At 40.0% G+C, this 15063-nt stretch overlaps 1 protein-coding gene and 1 long non-coding RNA gene across 4 annotated transcripts in view; one reads left to right on the plus strand and one right to left on the minus strand.

Annotated features, from left to right (window-relative positions):
* Positions 1 to 15063, plus strand: part of GAD2 (glutamate decarboxylase 2) — a 71235-nt gene that overhangs the window by 51831 nt on the left and 4341 nt on the right. For both annotated transcript variants that reach the window (XM_019749131.2, XM_074324956.1), the window contains 4 exons: positions 163 to 241; positions 2962 to 3111; positions 9137 to 9244; positions 9580 to 9669. In XM_019749131.2, coding sequence (XP_019604690.1) covers positions 163 to 241; positions 2962 to 3111; positions 9137 to 9244; positions 9580 to 9669 — 427 coding nt within the window. The remainder of the gene's footprint in view (positions 1 to 162; positions 242 to 2961; positions 3112 to 9136; positions 9245 to 9579; positions 9670 to 15063) is intronic.
* The window catches only part of LOC141570035 (uncharacterized), a 73760-nt gene that overhangs the window by 4839 nt on the left and 53858 nt on the right, over positions 1 to 15063 (minus strand). For both annotated transcript variants that reach the window (XR_012493777.1, XR_012493776.1), the window contains one exon: positions 656 to 763. This is a non-coding gene — a long non-coding RNA (uncharacterized LOC141570035). The remainder of the gene's footprint in view (positions 1 to 655; positions 764 to 15063) is intronic.

Here is a 15063-nt window from a genome sequence, read left to right on the forward strand (position 1 = left end):
AGGTTGTAGACTTAAGAGTCCACTTATCGTTTTGCAAATGTGTGTCCTCCCGCAGTCTGAAAAGCAGCACCGAGAAGCCTGGAGCTCTGTCACCCATGCACAGGGCCTCTGTAGTCTGAGTCTGTCATTGGTGCCACCCTTAACACGATTTGTTTCCTTTAGGGCCAACTCTGTGACATGGAATCCACACAAGATGATGGGCGTCCCTTTGCAGTGCTCTGCTCTCCTGGTTAGGGAAGAGGTACGTCTTTCCTGGCTGGTGGCCCAGTCCATCCGTGGGATTAGATAGAGTGAATGTGTGTAGTGACAGAATCAGAATACGAGGTGATTTTACAGGCTGGACCAGTGGGCCACATCCGACAAGGAGAAAATGTTAATGAAGATAATTGTAAGGTCCTGCTCTTACGTACTGGGAGAGGATCGCTCTCGTTGGACTAGATGAGACCAGCGTGCTTCACACATGGCTCAGTTGTTGTACATGTGAGCAAAAGCATAGGATGTTAGGTCAGACACTGTGGGGTCAGTAATGGGTGAGGAGAAAATTACCGTTCACGAAACATTAATGAGATAAAAGAGCGGAGTTTCATGATGATGGAGATGGTGGTTCTTTCTCCACTGTCCTCTGGTTAAACCATACCTGGAGTGGTTTGCTTACCTTGGCACCAAATGGTGTACGAGACTCCATTGAGCTAGAGCTCCAGCAGTTGAGAGCACTTGAAAAACATGTTAAGACAGGTGGTTGAAAGCACAAAGGATGTTTAATCTAAAAGAAAAACAAAATAAACAAAGAAACAAAGGGCTGAGAGGATAGCAGCCTTCACAGTTTAAATAATTCTCAAGTGGAAGAGATTCATTTTTTTCTTGAGGCTTCAGGAAACTGGGTTAGTAACACTGGGTGGTACAGATTTGATGGCAAAATTAGAATACCCCATGGTTTTAGGTCTGACTTGAGGTCAATAAAAGGAACACTTTTCTAAAAATTAAGCTGCCCAACAGGTAATGCATGCTTTTTGTGGGGATACGTTTATCACCAGGGGAGGTGATTGGATGGAGATTGGACAATAACTTATTAGTAAGAGGATAGAAAGGATTCCTTCATTGGGAAGGAATAGATTAATAGTTCTAGGATCTCTTCGAAATCCTAGAGTCTATGATGAGCTGACAGCATTTCCCTGAGTGGGATCCAAGGAATAATGCTATTCTATAAGATTGTACTATGTATTTTATGATAAAAGAGTATTCAGTTTATAAAAAGCTTTGGATACATTGAATTAAAGAGTTAAAAACAAGTTTCATTATTGTAGAACATATCAGAGCCTTTAATATGCTAATACATATTGCAAATATCTAAACAGAAGGGATTTATAACACAGAATTTCGTAAATTTATTTGACCATTGAAATCTCTTTCACAGCAACTATTTTACAGCACAGCAACTATTCTTGTGTTTAAAATAGTTTGGGACATAATGGTCTATAACTTTTTTATGACTCAGAACCAAAATATTATCTCATCCAGGCCCTTTATGTGGAAAACATTATCACTTTTTCTTATCCTTTCGTACATTGAGACTGGTACAGCCAACCTTTTAGAGGTCATGTGCTTTGAGTGGTTTTTCCTATCCCAATAGGAACTGGTCCAATCTGTCACTATTCCACACTCTCTGGGGTGGCCACCCTTAGGATTGATGGCACCTGTTTGCAAGCTGGCATGTCTGGGGGAAGACTGGCGCCAAGTTTCTGTGACCATGAAACAATATAAAAGCACCTATTACAATGTTCAACTTTATTGGTCTTCAAGTAAATTTTCTTTTTCAAATTCTATGTCTTTCGATTGCCCTATTATAATTATATTGTATAATTTCTCTTGCTCTCAAAAAATAACTTAATGAATTCCACTGAATGTGAAGCCTAAACTACAAAGTTGAGCCCAGTTCTGTTGTTTACCCATCTGGGTACTCCATCTTTCAGGACCTAGTGAAAATTTTAGTTGCATTGAATTTTGTTTTGGTTTGGATACTTTTTTTTTAAAGGTTATTACTGCTAACTTTAACTAAATGATCACATGTGAGTCTTTTCTTGTCGTGAGTCACAAGAGAAAAAAATGGCAAAGCTTCTGTCAAATCACAATTACACTGTAGATAATGAAAGAGTCAAAGGATCCCTGTGGTTCGTGACAAATTGAAACATGGTGGGGTTTCCAGGGAGGAGACTGGCAGTGCTGTTTTAGTCAGAGAGCATGATTCATTCACTGTCCTTGAGAATAGTTCAATCACTTTGCCACCCATTTTCCATAGCAAGCTTACGGTGCCCCGGAAAATTAATGGTCATTGACAATAAAACTATCCACTGTAACTACCATAAACTACTGAGTGTGAAAACATAACATGGTACTGACACTCTAACCGCTCTTGAGAGAGGAACATGACATTTGAAAGATTGTTTATTTAAGATATCTCAGAGTAACAATGTCTTTATTTTTTTAGATGTCAGCATATAAAAATGATAGTAATGAACTGTCTTAAAAGCTATGAGTTCCAAAGAGAACTCAAATCTTAGCAGCTAAGTGACAAAGTACTTGGACTAAATATCAATGAAGCACTATAAGAATCATACTAATAATATTTTACAGAACGAAAAGTTTCCAAAATATTTTAATTGCAACAAAAGCCAGAACATCAGGATGTTTTCCCAAAGAATGAACATTACACTCTGATTGTGTGTTTTTTTTTAAATAAATGCCTTCTCTGATTCGTTTATCCCACAGAGTTGACCTATCATAGCAGCCCATCCTGTCCAGATGTTGGCCCCATTTTTTTTCATTTGATTCTTACTGTTTTCTTTCTCCAGAATATTCAATGTCTCTTTCTCTTATTATTTCTTAATAATTTCTATCACAATGTAACTCTAATAGGACATCTGAGAAAGTCAGTGATTTCCTAAGTTTTCTCTTCTCTTCTAGGGATTGATGCAGAGTTGCAACCAGATGCATGCCTCCTACCTCTTCCAGCAAGATAAACACTACGACTTGTCCTATGACACTGGAGACAAGGCCTTACAGTGTGGACGCCATGTTGATGTTTTCAAGTTATGGCTAATGTGGAGAGCAAAGGTGAGCACATGTATATCAGCTGACTGTCAACTAAAAACACAAACTGTATCTGGTGAACCTTAGTGTGACATGTGAAAAATTGATTTCCAAATTGAAAATTCCCCCCAAGTTAAGTTTCTTTAATCCTATATCTAGATACCTGCATTCTACCCATGATAAGAATATAATCAAACTCATGGTATATTTTTAAAACCGTTTGAGAGCACAACAATAATTCGTATTTTTGATTGATTTACTTATATAATAAAACCCATGTTTTGTTTTGTTTTTTGCCTTTTAAGCCAAGCGGCTCTGAATGCTCACTCATCTAGCAAACAAATTCACGTTGCTTTATACGGCAGAACATCTGGTGTTTCCATGGTGTTGTATTGTTTTTACCCAGTGATTGATAACTTGGGCAGGTTAATGCAATCTAAAAGCATATGTTTGGAGAACAAAAATAAAAAGTGGAGAACTCCTCAGGATAGCTTTTTTGACATTTTAAAGGGGTAACCTGTAGTTCTAAAGCTTAAAAACAAAAAACAAAAACAAAAAAAACTCCATCAGTACCTAGTGACCTTCTTTTGTACAGTTTCTCTACGGGCCTCAGGATTGAACTATAGATGACATTCCTCTCTCAGAAATGAAAACTCTGTAAGTAATGGTGTGCAGTACTGGCTGGACCTATCTGTAGCCTTCAAAGAGCATAAGTGTATATTTCAATGTAAACAGGCTGGAAAGGTTGAAGATTTTATTTTTAATTTTGACCAGATTGCTAACTTAAATGTCACAAATCCCCACCAGGTTTCATTTATCTTCCGTAGGAGGCAATGGCCAGAGCCAGCTGGACATGCTAGAAAAACCCAACTGCCAGAAAAAAACCCAACTGCTAAAAGCACAGGAAATGAGAAAGGGAGAGTTTAGAAGGAAGTTGTCATGCCCCAACGTCCTGTGGGGGGGGGGAGTGTCCCCCAAATTTGGCTCCAAGCTTTCTAAGTATCTTACACAAAGAGGTGACAGATTCAATCCCATAGGAACAAGCAAATAACTTAATCAGCAAGAGTGAGACATGCCAGGATGAGACCACAGAATGGGTTCTTTCTTACGTCTGTGTAAAGAGGTATGGACCACATCCACAGCCACAAGCTCCAGATGCTGTTGTTGTTTATAAAATTTTTCAAAGTAAGCAGAATTGCCGTAAGCAGTTTAGAGAGGGGATTGGCTAACAAGAAAAGAAGGGGCCTTGGGAGTGACCCATGCCGTCCACAATGATTTTATGGAATCTTCTTTAAATCCATCCTGGAAAACAGGCAGGCTAAATAGAAAAGATGATCTTGCTTCATGCAGAAATAAATCTCAGATGATCTCTGGGGATGGCAAGCCTCCATACTATTATTTACCCTAGCTGAATTTTCTCTAAGTGTTGCTAAGTATTGAACAGCTACCTGGAGTGAGGCCTCAGGTAAGTTGTTCCCCTTAAAAGTGGTGTGGTGTGTGGGCTCCCATCCCTTGAGCTGGGCAAGGGACCTCTTCCTCCTTTAAAAGTTGAAAGCATGACAAGGACACATACCTGGTCCCCACCATCCAAGATGAGACTCATTCTGTTGGCAGTGATACTTTCATTTGGAAAAAAATAAATAAATCAAGAATATGAATTATTGGTGTATTCTCAAGCAGTTTTAAAAGAAGTAGATTTTTATTTCATTACTTGGTAAGAATTACAAAATGTCAGCTAGTAAGTTGCGGAAAACTTGATCTCTAAATACTGTTCAGTATCATCCTTTTTGTCTCTTTTTCCTGTGGTGTTTTTATTAAGGTGATGTTCCTTTAGCTATGTTTACACAAAAATGTTCCTCTCATGTTTTATCAGTTCCTGCTGCTCCTTCTCTGTCTGCAGGCTCCTCACCAGCATGGTGCAGCTGGTTGGTTCTTAGAGAAATAACTTAGAGGATATCAGGTGTGAATTAAACAGCAGGACCAAATGAGGTCTGAAATAAAGGCAAAGGATCCGGTTTCTAAAATATTTGAAATAAAAGCACCAGGAGAGGGGATAAAAAGAGAAAAAAGAACCATCACAACAGCTGCATGACCTGTGGACACATGTTCTCTTAATTCTTTATGCAAAACCTTAAGTAGCTAGACCTCTACACAGCAAAAACTCCCATTTGGCTTTCAACTTAAAGCTGCATTTTTTGCAAAATGAGATGATAATAATTGTTAAAGCAATAAGCTCTGTCCTACACTCTGGATCAGAAGTGAGGATAATTAACTTCTCACCTCAAAAGCTGTCTAGTAATGCCAGCCAGGGAAGGAGAAGTCACCTGTCCAAGAAGAACCATGAAAGAGTTGGCCGTGATGTGCGTGCGCTCTTGCATGTCCTCATGCCCTCAGGAATGAACAAACCAGGTGAAAAATTGGTAATGAGGAGGAGGAAGAGCCTAGCATTAATCAGTAAACCCTCTGTTCCCTCACCTGCCTGGAGAATACAATGTTCGAGGGAATCCACATTTTCTCCTTAGTAAGATAAACCACATATAAAACAGTAACCTAAATATGAGTTACTATTTCTTAGTCTGTAATGACTAATGGAGCTAAATGCACTGATGATGACCATCATATTAAATCCAGGATAGCTTCATTATAGCAAATTTATGCAAAAAACAAACACAAAAAAAAAACAAAAAAACGAGCCTCCTGATGGGAGGCGTTCTAGATGGTTTTACAATATGCAATCCTGTCCTCGGCACCAGTACTGACTGTGTCTGCCCTCAGCTCCATTCTTATTGGGTAGAACTTTCATTTTGTCTGCATTTTATTAGCGCATCCTAGAGCTTGATGATTATTTTCCATCTTGACAGGTTTCCTCAATGGTAAAAACTTGGTGGTAGAAAGAAAAAAAACCTTAGAAGTAGTCCCCCTTTTTCAGGACTGCAGGGATGGCTTAATATGTACCTAAGGAATTTTCACAGTAAATCTCTGTGTTTTTATCTTACAAACTGGCAGCGTTCCTTTTAGTTTTCTGTGATTAGCTTCCCTACTTTAAACATAGATAACAGAGGGACTGGGAGAGGGGAAAAAAATAATAGGAGAAAACTATTAAAGATAAATTGACGTCTGGAACCCTTTGCTGAGTGACTAAATGTTCACTTTCTCTCTAAAATACTAATTTTAATAAGTAGATATGGAGCAGCTGAATGAGATAAAGAGTCTATAATTTTCCAGACAGGATAAGCTAAATGCACAGATAACCATCACATGAGACAGAATATGAATGGTCATAAGAGAAACACAGACATACCTCGAGAAGTTAAAGGAAGGAGAGTTCATTCCCAGTGTGAGAGTCAGGAATGATTTATCGAGAGGTGACCTTCAAGATGGATCTTGGACAAGACAGGTAGAATAGTAGGATATGACCCAGCAGAGCTGGGAGAAGGACATCCCAGAAAGAAGGTTTAGCAGAGGCTAACGTGCATGTTCTGAGTCTAGTGAAGAGTTTAAGTTGACAGGAGGGTAATCAGGGAGCTATTGTCCATCCAGATGACGGCAGTCAAAAATGGAGCTAGCAGCCAAGGGTTCAGTCATTATTTCAGAAGTGGCATCTCTGAGACCTGACAGCACTAGATGAGGGTTTTAAGAAGCAGAGAAGAACCATGGGCAGCATTTAAGATATCAGGCCCTGAGAAAACACAGAGGCCATAGCTGAACAATGGGAAACCGTGAGATCACTGAAGAAGATAACACAAACAGTGTTCATCTTCCTGAAACTCTGATTTAGGAGTCTGGGGTGGGCCTGAGAATCGACGTTTTTTAACACAAGTAATCGGGGTCTGATACAGATGGCCCCTCAGAACATTCTTTGTCAAAACACTGCCCCAGTGATTAAAAGTTGTACTTCCATTCATTCATCCATTCATGAGCACCTAATATGTGCCTGGCACTGCAGGTATGAGTGATACAGCTGTGAATAAAAGAAATAACAGTGAACTCCCTTGTGGAATAGTCATTTCAGTCAGTTCACCCAAACCCTAAGTGTGTGGGTGATGCCAGAGAAATAAAGCCATATTTTGCCACCCCCGCCACCCCAAGTTCCTTCAGCATAACCCTGATGCTGGGGTCCAGTCTTTGCCTTAGAAACACCCATCTGAGCCTTCAGCGTCCTTCCCAGCAACTTGAGTCACAGTGATGGGACGTCTAAGAAAGAATGACACGTGCCTTAGTCATTCTCACAATAAGAGCAGTTTGACATTTTATAGTTACTCAACAAGAATTTGGTGAATAAATGAGTTTTAGACAATCTCCTGAAAGGCTTCAAAATCTTGAAAATAAAATATAGATCTTATTTCCATCGATATCCAACATGAACGGAAGGGCCCCAGGCTTCAAAGGGCACACTGGATTTTCCGAAGTCACTCCCCTCATACCTCTTTAGCCTCACGGGTGGTCAGATTCCCCCCAATCATCTTCAGAGTGAAGTCCTGGACGAGCAAAGGCCAGTCGACTGCCACTTTTGTCTCTGGCAATCCCACTCCCTTTGCAATACACTCAAACTCGTTTTCAGAGCATTCATTTTACTTTACGATTTCTCTGTATGGGAAATCAAATACGTACCATTATTCCCATGTGACCAGAGAGATTCGCCAAGGTCTTACACTGGATAGGGTCAGACTCATGCTGATCCAGGCCATATCCCGCATCAGATATGTGCAAGCTTAAATCCAGCTGTAGACTGGCCCAAAGAATCCAGTTTGGAGAGCAGTTGACCTCCCTGCCTCCTACCTAGCATCCATCCCAAGTGGACCTAAACTTCCAAATCAGTCCAAACCAATGCTAATTTCCTGGGCACACACAGACTCATGGAGCACATGGCGTAGGTGCTGGCCTGAGCATTTAGGCCTCAGCTTAAGTCCTTCCTTAGTTTCATCAGGAACAAGCCAGCCTCCTTGAACCAATCAGATAGGGCAGTACTCTCCAAAGAAATAGGTTTCTGGACCCATCAGATTTCTGTAATGCTGCGTGTCCTTAAGCATGCATCAGGTGTTAAATATCACTGGCCAAACTGGATCCTTCTTTTAGCTGAGATGACCAGACTGTGTATAAACAGGAAAGTGGGCCCATCTTATCTCCATTACAATGGCTCCCTCTAGTTTCCAAGTTGGATTAGTCAGTGGCAGTCCAGTTCTAAGAGCTCCTGGGATGAGCATTAGCTATTTTCCCAAGTTTTCCGTTAGCATTTCACAAACACTGAAGGAGTTAGGAGGAAAGCAATTTTGAAAAGTAAATCTCTGATGTGTCCTGATGTCAGTTAAAGAGCTCCAGTCCAAGTCTCTTGTGTTGTTTTTCCTAAGTCCAGACCCTGGGCTTCCAGAGCTGGAAGCTAAAAGACCTCTGTGATGATTTGCCCAGTACACACACATGAGTCATTTATTCCCCAGAGGAGAAATCTAATGAGCTTTGTAGAACTACAGGCTAACAAAACATTTGTGTGCCCCTTAAGAGTCATTCATTTATCCAGGTGTTCAACAAATACTCACTGAGCACCTACCCTGTATATTCTATAATGCGGATACATTGGTGAACAAAAGTCGAGTCTGGAAATGGCAAATGTATATGATGGGCAGGGGCTAAGCAGGCATCCTGGCGGGTCCCTGATGATGCTGCTTATACACAGGAAGAGAATAGCCCAGGCTTCTTGTCATTAATGACTTCCATAATTAGCCCCTATAAATGGCAGACACCAATTTTCAATTTTCCCCGGGAGTAATCAAAATAATTGCCTGGAGAATGGCGGCTCAGAAGAAAAGAAGTCACTGTGGAGGGCAGTAATGACAGACTTGAAAGGGGACAAAAACACCTGAGGGCGAGAGCATCAAAGGAGAAATAATTGCCAGAAAAGCCTCTAGAAACACTGTCTTATGTACGGAAAGTGCTGGAGCAGAACTGAGAAGTGGCAGAAAAACCATTTGTCCGGAGGGCTCTCATGTCTCAGCCTCAGTGCTCACCCACCTTTCTCAGCTTGCCTGATAGTCTTTCTTTTTCTCTTACGTAGGGGACTACTGGGTTTGAAGCACATATTGACAAGTGTTTGGAACTGGCAGAGTATTTATACAATATCATAAAAAACCGAGAAGGCTATGAAATGGTGTTTGATGGAAAGGTATGTTTTCTGATTTCTATGATCCCAAAATGTTTAGTCAATTGCAATTCTTATCCCTGATATTTTTGATGTCAATAACATACTGTCCTTGTAAGTGGGACCATTACAAAGGAGAAGCAGGGATGCCAGGGTAGTTATTCTGAACCAAAGTAAAAATCAGAAAAACAAAAAACGACTATATAATGTTGTGAAAGTCAGGCCCTCCAAAGGTGATTATGGATTTTAAAATACGAATTGCATTCAGAAGCTGCAGAATAAATGGATTCGAAATGTCCTTGAAATTTTCAAACTTGCTAGTTTGGGCTGACTGTGAATCTTACTTTTCCTCTTTGTAGCCTCAGCACACAAATGTCTGCTTCTGGTACGTTCCTCCGAGTTTGCGTGTCCTGGAGGACAATGAAGAGAGAATGAGCCGCCTCTCAAAGGTAAGTGACACGAGCTCCTCTGATATGAATGTTGGTGAGTACATTGGGCCTTTACAGGCATATCATCTTTATAATGTATTTTTAGGAGATTTGTAGATTTTTAGGAGAAGTTTGTCATAGACCTTGGTGCATGAACACACTCCCCTCTGTGGACTCCTGCAAAGACAGGACATAGAAAATTGGTATAGCCAGACTTTTAACAACTGTACTTGCTCCTGTTTTCTGAGAGTGAGTTTATGATGTCTTACAATAAACAATTAGGTGATAACCTGTACTGTCATTCACAACACAGCAAGAACCCTTGCTGGCATTGACTGAACTGCCAAGCAAACTGATGCTCAGTTACATGCACGGAAGCGACTTTGGGCACCAGGAATGAGTAGAAAATAAAGCTGCTGCTGACCCTCTTGAGGGGTCAAGGTCAAGGCTGCCCTATGGGGTCTTTAGAGCTGTGGTGACTCCCAGAAGGAAACAGGGCCGGGAGCAGTAGTAATAACAGCCACTGTTTAGAGTGTGTTGTGTCCCAGGCTCAACTTTGATGTAGCATTACATCGCTGAACTCTCACAGCCACCTACTGTGGGAAGCCCTGTTGTCTCCATTCTGCTGATAAGAAAACTGAAGCACAGAAAAAAAAAAAAGTCACCTCAAAATCACACTTAAAGTCTGACCCCAGAGCCCGAGATCATGCACAGTAAATTCTACCATTGCCAGTAAGACCCCCTTTCTTTTATTCTCTCCTGCTCCCATTCTTACACACAAGTGAAATTTGGTTTACAATGCACACCAAAGAGAGCCTTGTAGGGAGGTAAATGCAGGGGCCCATTTCCCACAGTACAGTGTTGGAGGAACGGGAAACTAGGGATGATCGTGTGTATTGGATCTCAGAGGACTGGTTGGTTGGCTGGTTGGCTGGTTGGTTGATTGGCTGGCTGGTTTTCTATTTTCCACAAAGGAGGGGACCACCTCCAGTCACTGCCCGAAGTAGGGAAGGCCCTCTCCTCCACTGCTAAGGAGCCTCGGTGGCCTCACTGACCTTCCGGAATACTTTATTTCCTTCAAGGATAAATGAAGAATAGGAGTTTGTGTGGGTTTAAAACCTCCAAAAAAGCTTATAAATTTTAACCTGCCCTTAAAGACTCAGAATCAAATTTCTACGTAGGTCAGATATTTAAATCAAGTCTTCTAATTAGAGAATTGATGCACATTCCTGGCTACCCATCAAAATTGTCCCAAAGCTTTATAAAAAATACTGGTGACCAGATCTTATCCCAAGATTCTGAGCCAATTGTTTTTGGATGGGTTTGGGAATGGTTCTAAAAGTTCTCCAGGTGATTCCAATGTGTCACCCAGTTTGAGAGCCAGTGACCCAGAGGAACAATGGAAAAAAGCTTCTAGAACAGGTATCCATGGGTGAATGGGGCTGGGATGGAGAGATCACGGTCATGTTTGCAATTTTAGGAAAGTTGGTTCATTCCAGGAAATCGAGCCCATGGACGGAAAGGGGGTAAAGATGGGAGTCACATTGGAGAACTTGATAGGTGTAGGCACAAAAAGGGCCTGCTGTCATTTGAGAGGAAAGAATTCTTTTTTTTTTCCTGGAAGTTTTACGGTGGCTTCTCCATGGTGTATATTACCTTAACGGTGACTAATCTGATTTAACAAGTTAGTTGGAAATTAGATGTTTCCATTCTTACTGGCTTTCACTTCTTTAATGAACCCACTGACCACACAAAGAATACATAGAGTACTTTGGCTGTTTTCATTTGTTGAATTGATTCATTATAGCTGGACTGAGAGATGGAGCAAGATATGAACACAGAACAGAAACGTTTTCGTTTTTCATCATTTTCTGAGCAAAAGTTATCTCTGAGTTTTCCCCATTCGAATACAACTGTCTCAAATGTCTTAGGTTTTAGCACATCACATATATTGTGATGGGGATGGAGGTTATTTCTTGGGGACAGCCATTAGAATGTTAGTAAACTGTTTTTATACTTTTGGTAGTTAAAATTTGAAAGTCTCTGGGGATTGCAAAATGAATTCTCTTAATTTTTCCCCCTCCTGTGACTCCATTTTCCTGACTGTAATAGAGAGAATTCATTGATTCAGAATTGGAAATCAAAATAGAACCACATAAAATATCACGGTTAACTTTTGTTTATTTATGTCAATAATTTTTTAGAGTTTCAGGAAAGTTTCTTATTAAGTATGAAGCCCTTGGAATATATGTCCAGGGACCAGTAAAATCTACACACACACACATACACACACACACACACACACATACACACACACACAATCTTGAAGAGAAAAGAACTGAGGTGAAATAAATCATCTATACTGTCAAATATGGTAGTAATAGCCACATGTGGCTATTTAAATTTAAATCAATTAAAATAACTTCAACTAGAAATTCACTTCTTCAGTCACACTAGCCACATGTCAAGGTGCTCAACTTGTGACTAGTGGTTATTATTAATATCTTAGATAGAGCAGATAGAGAGTATCTCCATCGTTACATAAAGTTCTCTTAGGCAGTGCTGATATAGACCCCAAATTCCGGGAAATGTGGAGTCTTCTGTGTGGTGTGTGGCAAACAAGAGAATTGAGTTAAATTACTTGGCTTAGCATACAATAGGCTCTCAAAAGTGTTTGTTGAGCTAAAGTGACTTTTGCATCTTCCAGAATAGGGAAAGAAAACAACATTCAGGAAAACTACTAGTGAATTTAGGCTTTTTCCCCAGTGCACATGCTGGCTTGGTGATGGATATCTAGGTAATAACTGGTTTTTACTAAAACAAGCATAGTCACAGCTTCATGAGGAAGGTAAAGATGAGAATCTGCTTTGTGCATTCCCTGCTGCCCAGTGAGGGCTGTGAGTGTGCTGATGGCACATTGTCACTGAGGCAAAGTGGACCTGAGGGCCTGGCATGCTGTGGGGACATGAGCACGTGCCTTAGATACAAGCAAGGGACAGCAGGCAGACTCAAGACAGGTGTTTATCAGACAAGAATCCACAGGCAGTATATTGAGCACCTCTTGTGTTTTTGATTCTCCTTTATCATCATCTCCTTATATTTTAATTTTCATTATATTTGATCATTATCTGCATCTCTTCTATCAGCTTTTGTAGTCCTATAGTGATGGATGGACTTTCAAAAGGTCAACTACAGATTTAAAAGTAAGTTGGTAAGGAAGTAGCTTGGCCTTATATTTAAGGTGATTCATTTTGTTACATGTAATGGGAAATTTAATAGGTAAGATTTTAACATTATAAAATGTCTTATTTATGGTTATTCTTATTTATTTTTTAAGATTTAACTTATGCCTCCAAGATTTAAAAACAAAAAGTTTGTGTAATACATAGTGAAAAATACATTTCTGCGATAGCTTATAAGATTATTTCATGATGCTTCAATCTGAGCTCTCTTTGGAGGGGAAATAAATGTGGATTCAAATTATGAAAGAGTTCCCTGGTTATTGTTTTCTTAAGGACTGAAAAGAAACTGATGGCACAAGGGAGAAAATGATACCCTAGAACTCCTAAGGCCGCCCCAAAGAGCTCTTACTGATTAGGCCCTTGGTGAATTCTTCATCATGGAGCTTTTCTCTCTGTTCCTTGACTTTGTTTATTCAGCAAAACCAAGAATGTGACAACAACATCAAAAAAAAAGTCTAGAAATAAGTGAAAACTCTATATATTCATCAGACTAGTCAGAATTTTATTTTCCTTCTTAACTTGCCATTAGCGATTATGTAATAAAGTAGATGTTCCACGTTCCTGCTAATTTTAGTTCATCAGCATTTTCTGGAAGCCAAAGGTCATATGTATTTAGACAGCTATGATTTCTGCTGACCCAGTCAGTTTCAGAAACTGTGGGGATTCAATCTTGCTTTCTACCAAAATCTGTTTGGGACAATGGTTATTACCATTAATCTCTTGACATTTGTTTTGCATTTATCTGGAAAGTTAGAGGGAGTAGTCCTTAATAATTAGGGACATTCATATGTGTTTTTGCTCCTATTACCCATGAAAACTAAATCAGAGTTTAATTCACTGCATAAAAACATATCATTGTTTTATCGGTTCTAAAGAGGAACCATGATTTATTGCACAAATAAAACTAAGGAACTGTTATATGATTTTTTCCCCCTTAAATTCCTGCAGACACATGAATTTTGAATTCATTTTCTAACTTGAAATTTGTCTTCCCAGGAACACATTGACTTGCCATGGCTCCCACCTCAAAGTGATAAATTTCATGTCCTTAGGATAGAATATTCTAGTAGATCCATTTCAGAACTTAATCCCAGACGTGAGATCTTTAACTTCTTTTTCATATTTATTCCCTGGGATGAGTCTGATGTTCTGCCTACATCCTTAATCCTTTGGGTGAAAGAAGGGCCAGCCTAGCAGAAACATCCCTCTATATTATCTCTCCATGGAATAGGGAAGGGACTGGAGAATTTGTTAATCTAGAATCAGAAAATCTCAGTGCTGGAACCACTGTCCACATTTTCAGACAAAGAAATTAGGCTCAGGATGTGAAGCCAAGGTGAAATGAAGGTGAAGGCAAAGTCTGTCCTTGGCTTTGGCTTTGGTAATGAAGGATAGCAGAGTCTGCCACCCCAAAATAGGCTTTTTGGGATATAGATTATTTTAAGCTAGTTGTTAAGGAACAAAAGACTCAGAAACAATCTCTGACCCTTCCCCTTTATCTGTTTAAATGAACTTTAGATAGAGGACCTGCTACAGGAAGGCAGTTACCATCACAGATGGCGATAGTTTGATATGAACGAGGTGTGATAAACAGAGAGAAACCAAGCTAGGCGTATCTGTTCTAAGTCCTCTCTGTGTCCCATTGTTAAAGAAGGCCCAAGAACATTTATTTACCAAACATTTGCTTTTCCATCTCTATGTGAATTACCTTCCTGCCCTGTGAAGTCCCAAACCGCAACCTTCCCTTCTCCTCAGCTCCTGAATGGCATATAAACCTCAGCTGCCCGATACCTTCTTGGATCTCACTATAGCACCCCCGAATGTGCATCTGTAAAATAAACTTTGGACATTTCCTCCTGTTAACCTGTCTCTGTTAAATTTGATTATTAGCCCAGCTAGAAGAACTTAGAAGGTGGGAGGAAAATTATTTTTTGTGCCCCCATAGTTTCTAACAAATCACTGAGCCTGATGGAAACTGTGTTGATGCTGTGTGAGTACTTTGAAGATGAAAACCTCATTGTAAACCAATGATTATTTAAGTGTTGGTGTTAAACAGTGACATGTTCATAACAGCATTCTGTTGGAATCTAACTATCCTTCATTTAAGATGGATCCAACTGTGATGTAAGGCCTGGTCCCCATTTTGAACTGAGTTGCTGACTATGTATGTCCA

This window comes from Rhinolophus sinicus, linkage group LG02 (genome assembly GCF_036562045.2).
Source record: "Rhinolophus sinicus isolate RSC01 linkage group LG02, ASM3656204v1, whole genome shotgun sequence".
In the NCBI taxonomy this organism is placed as follows: Eukaryota; Metazoa; Chordata; class Mammalia; order Chiroptera; family Rhinolophidae; genus Rhinolophus; species Rhinolophus sinicus.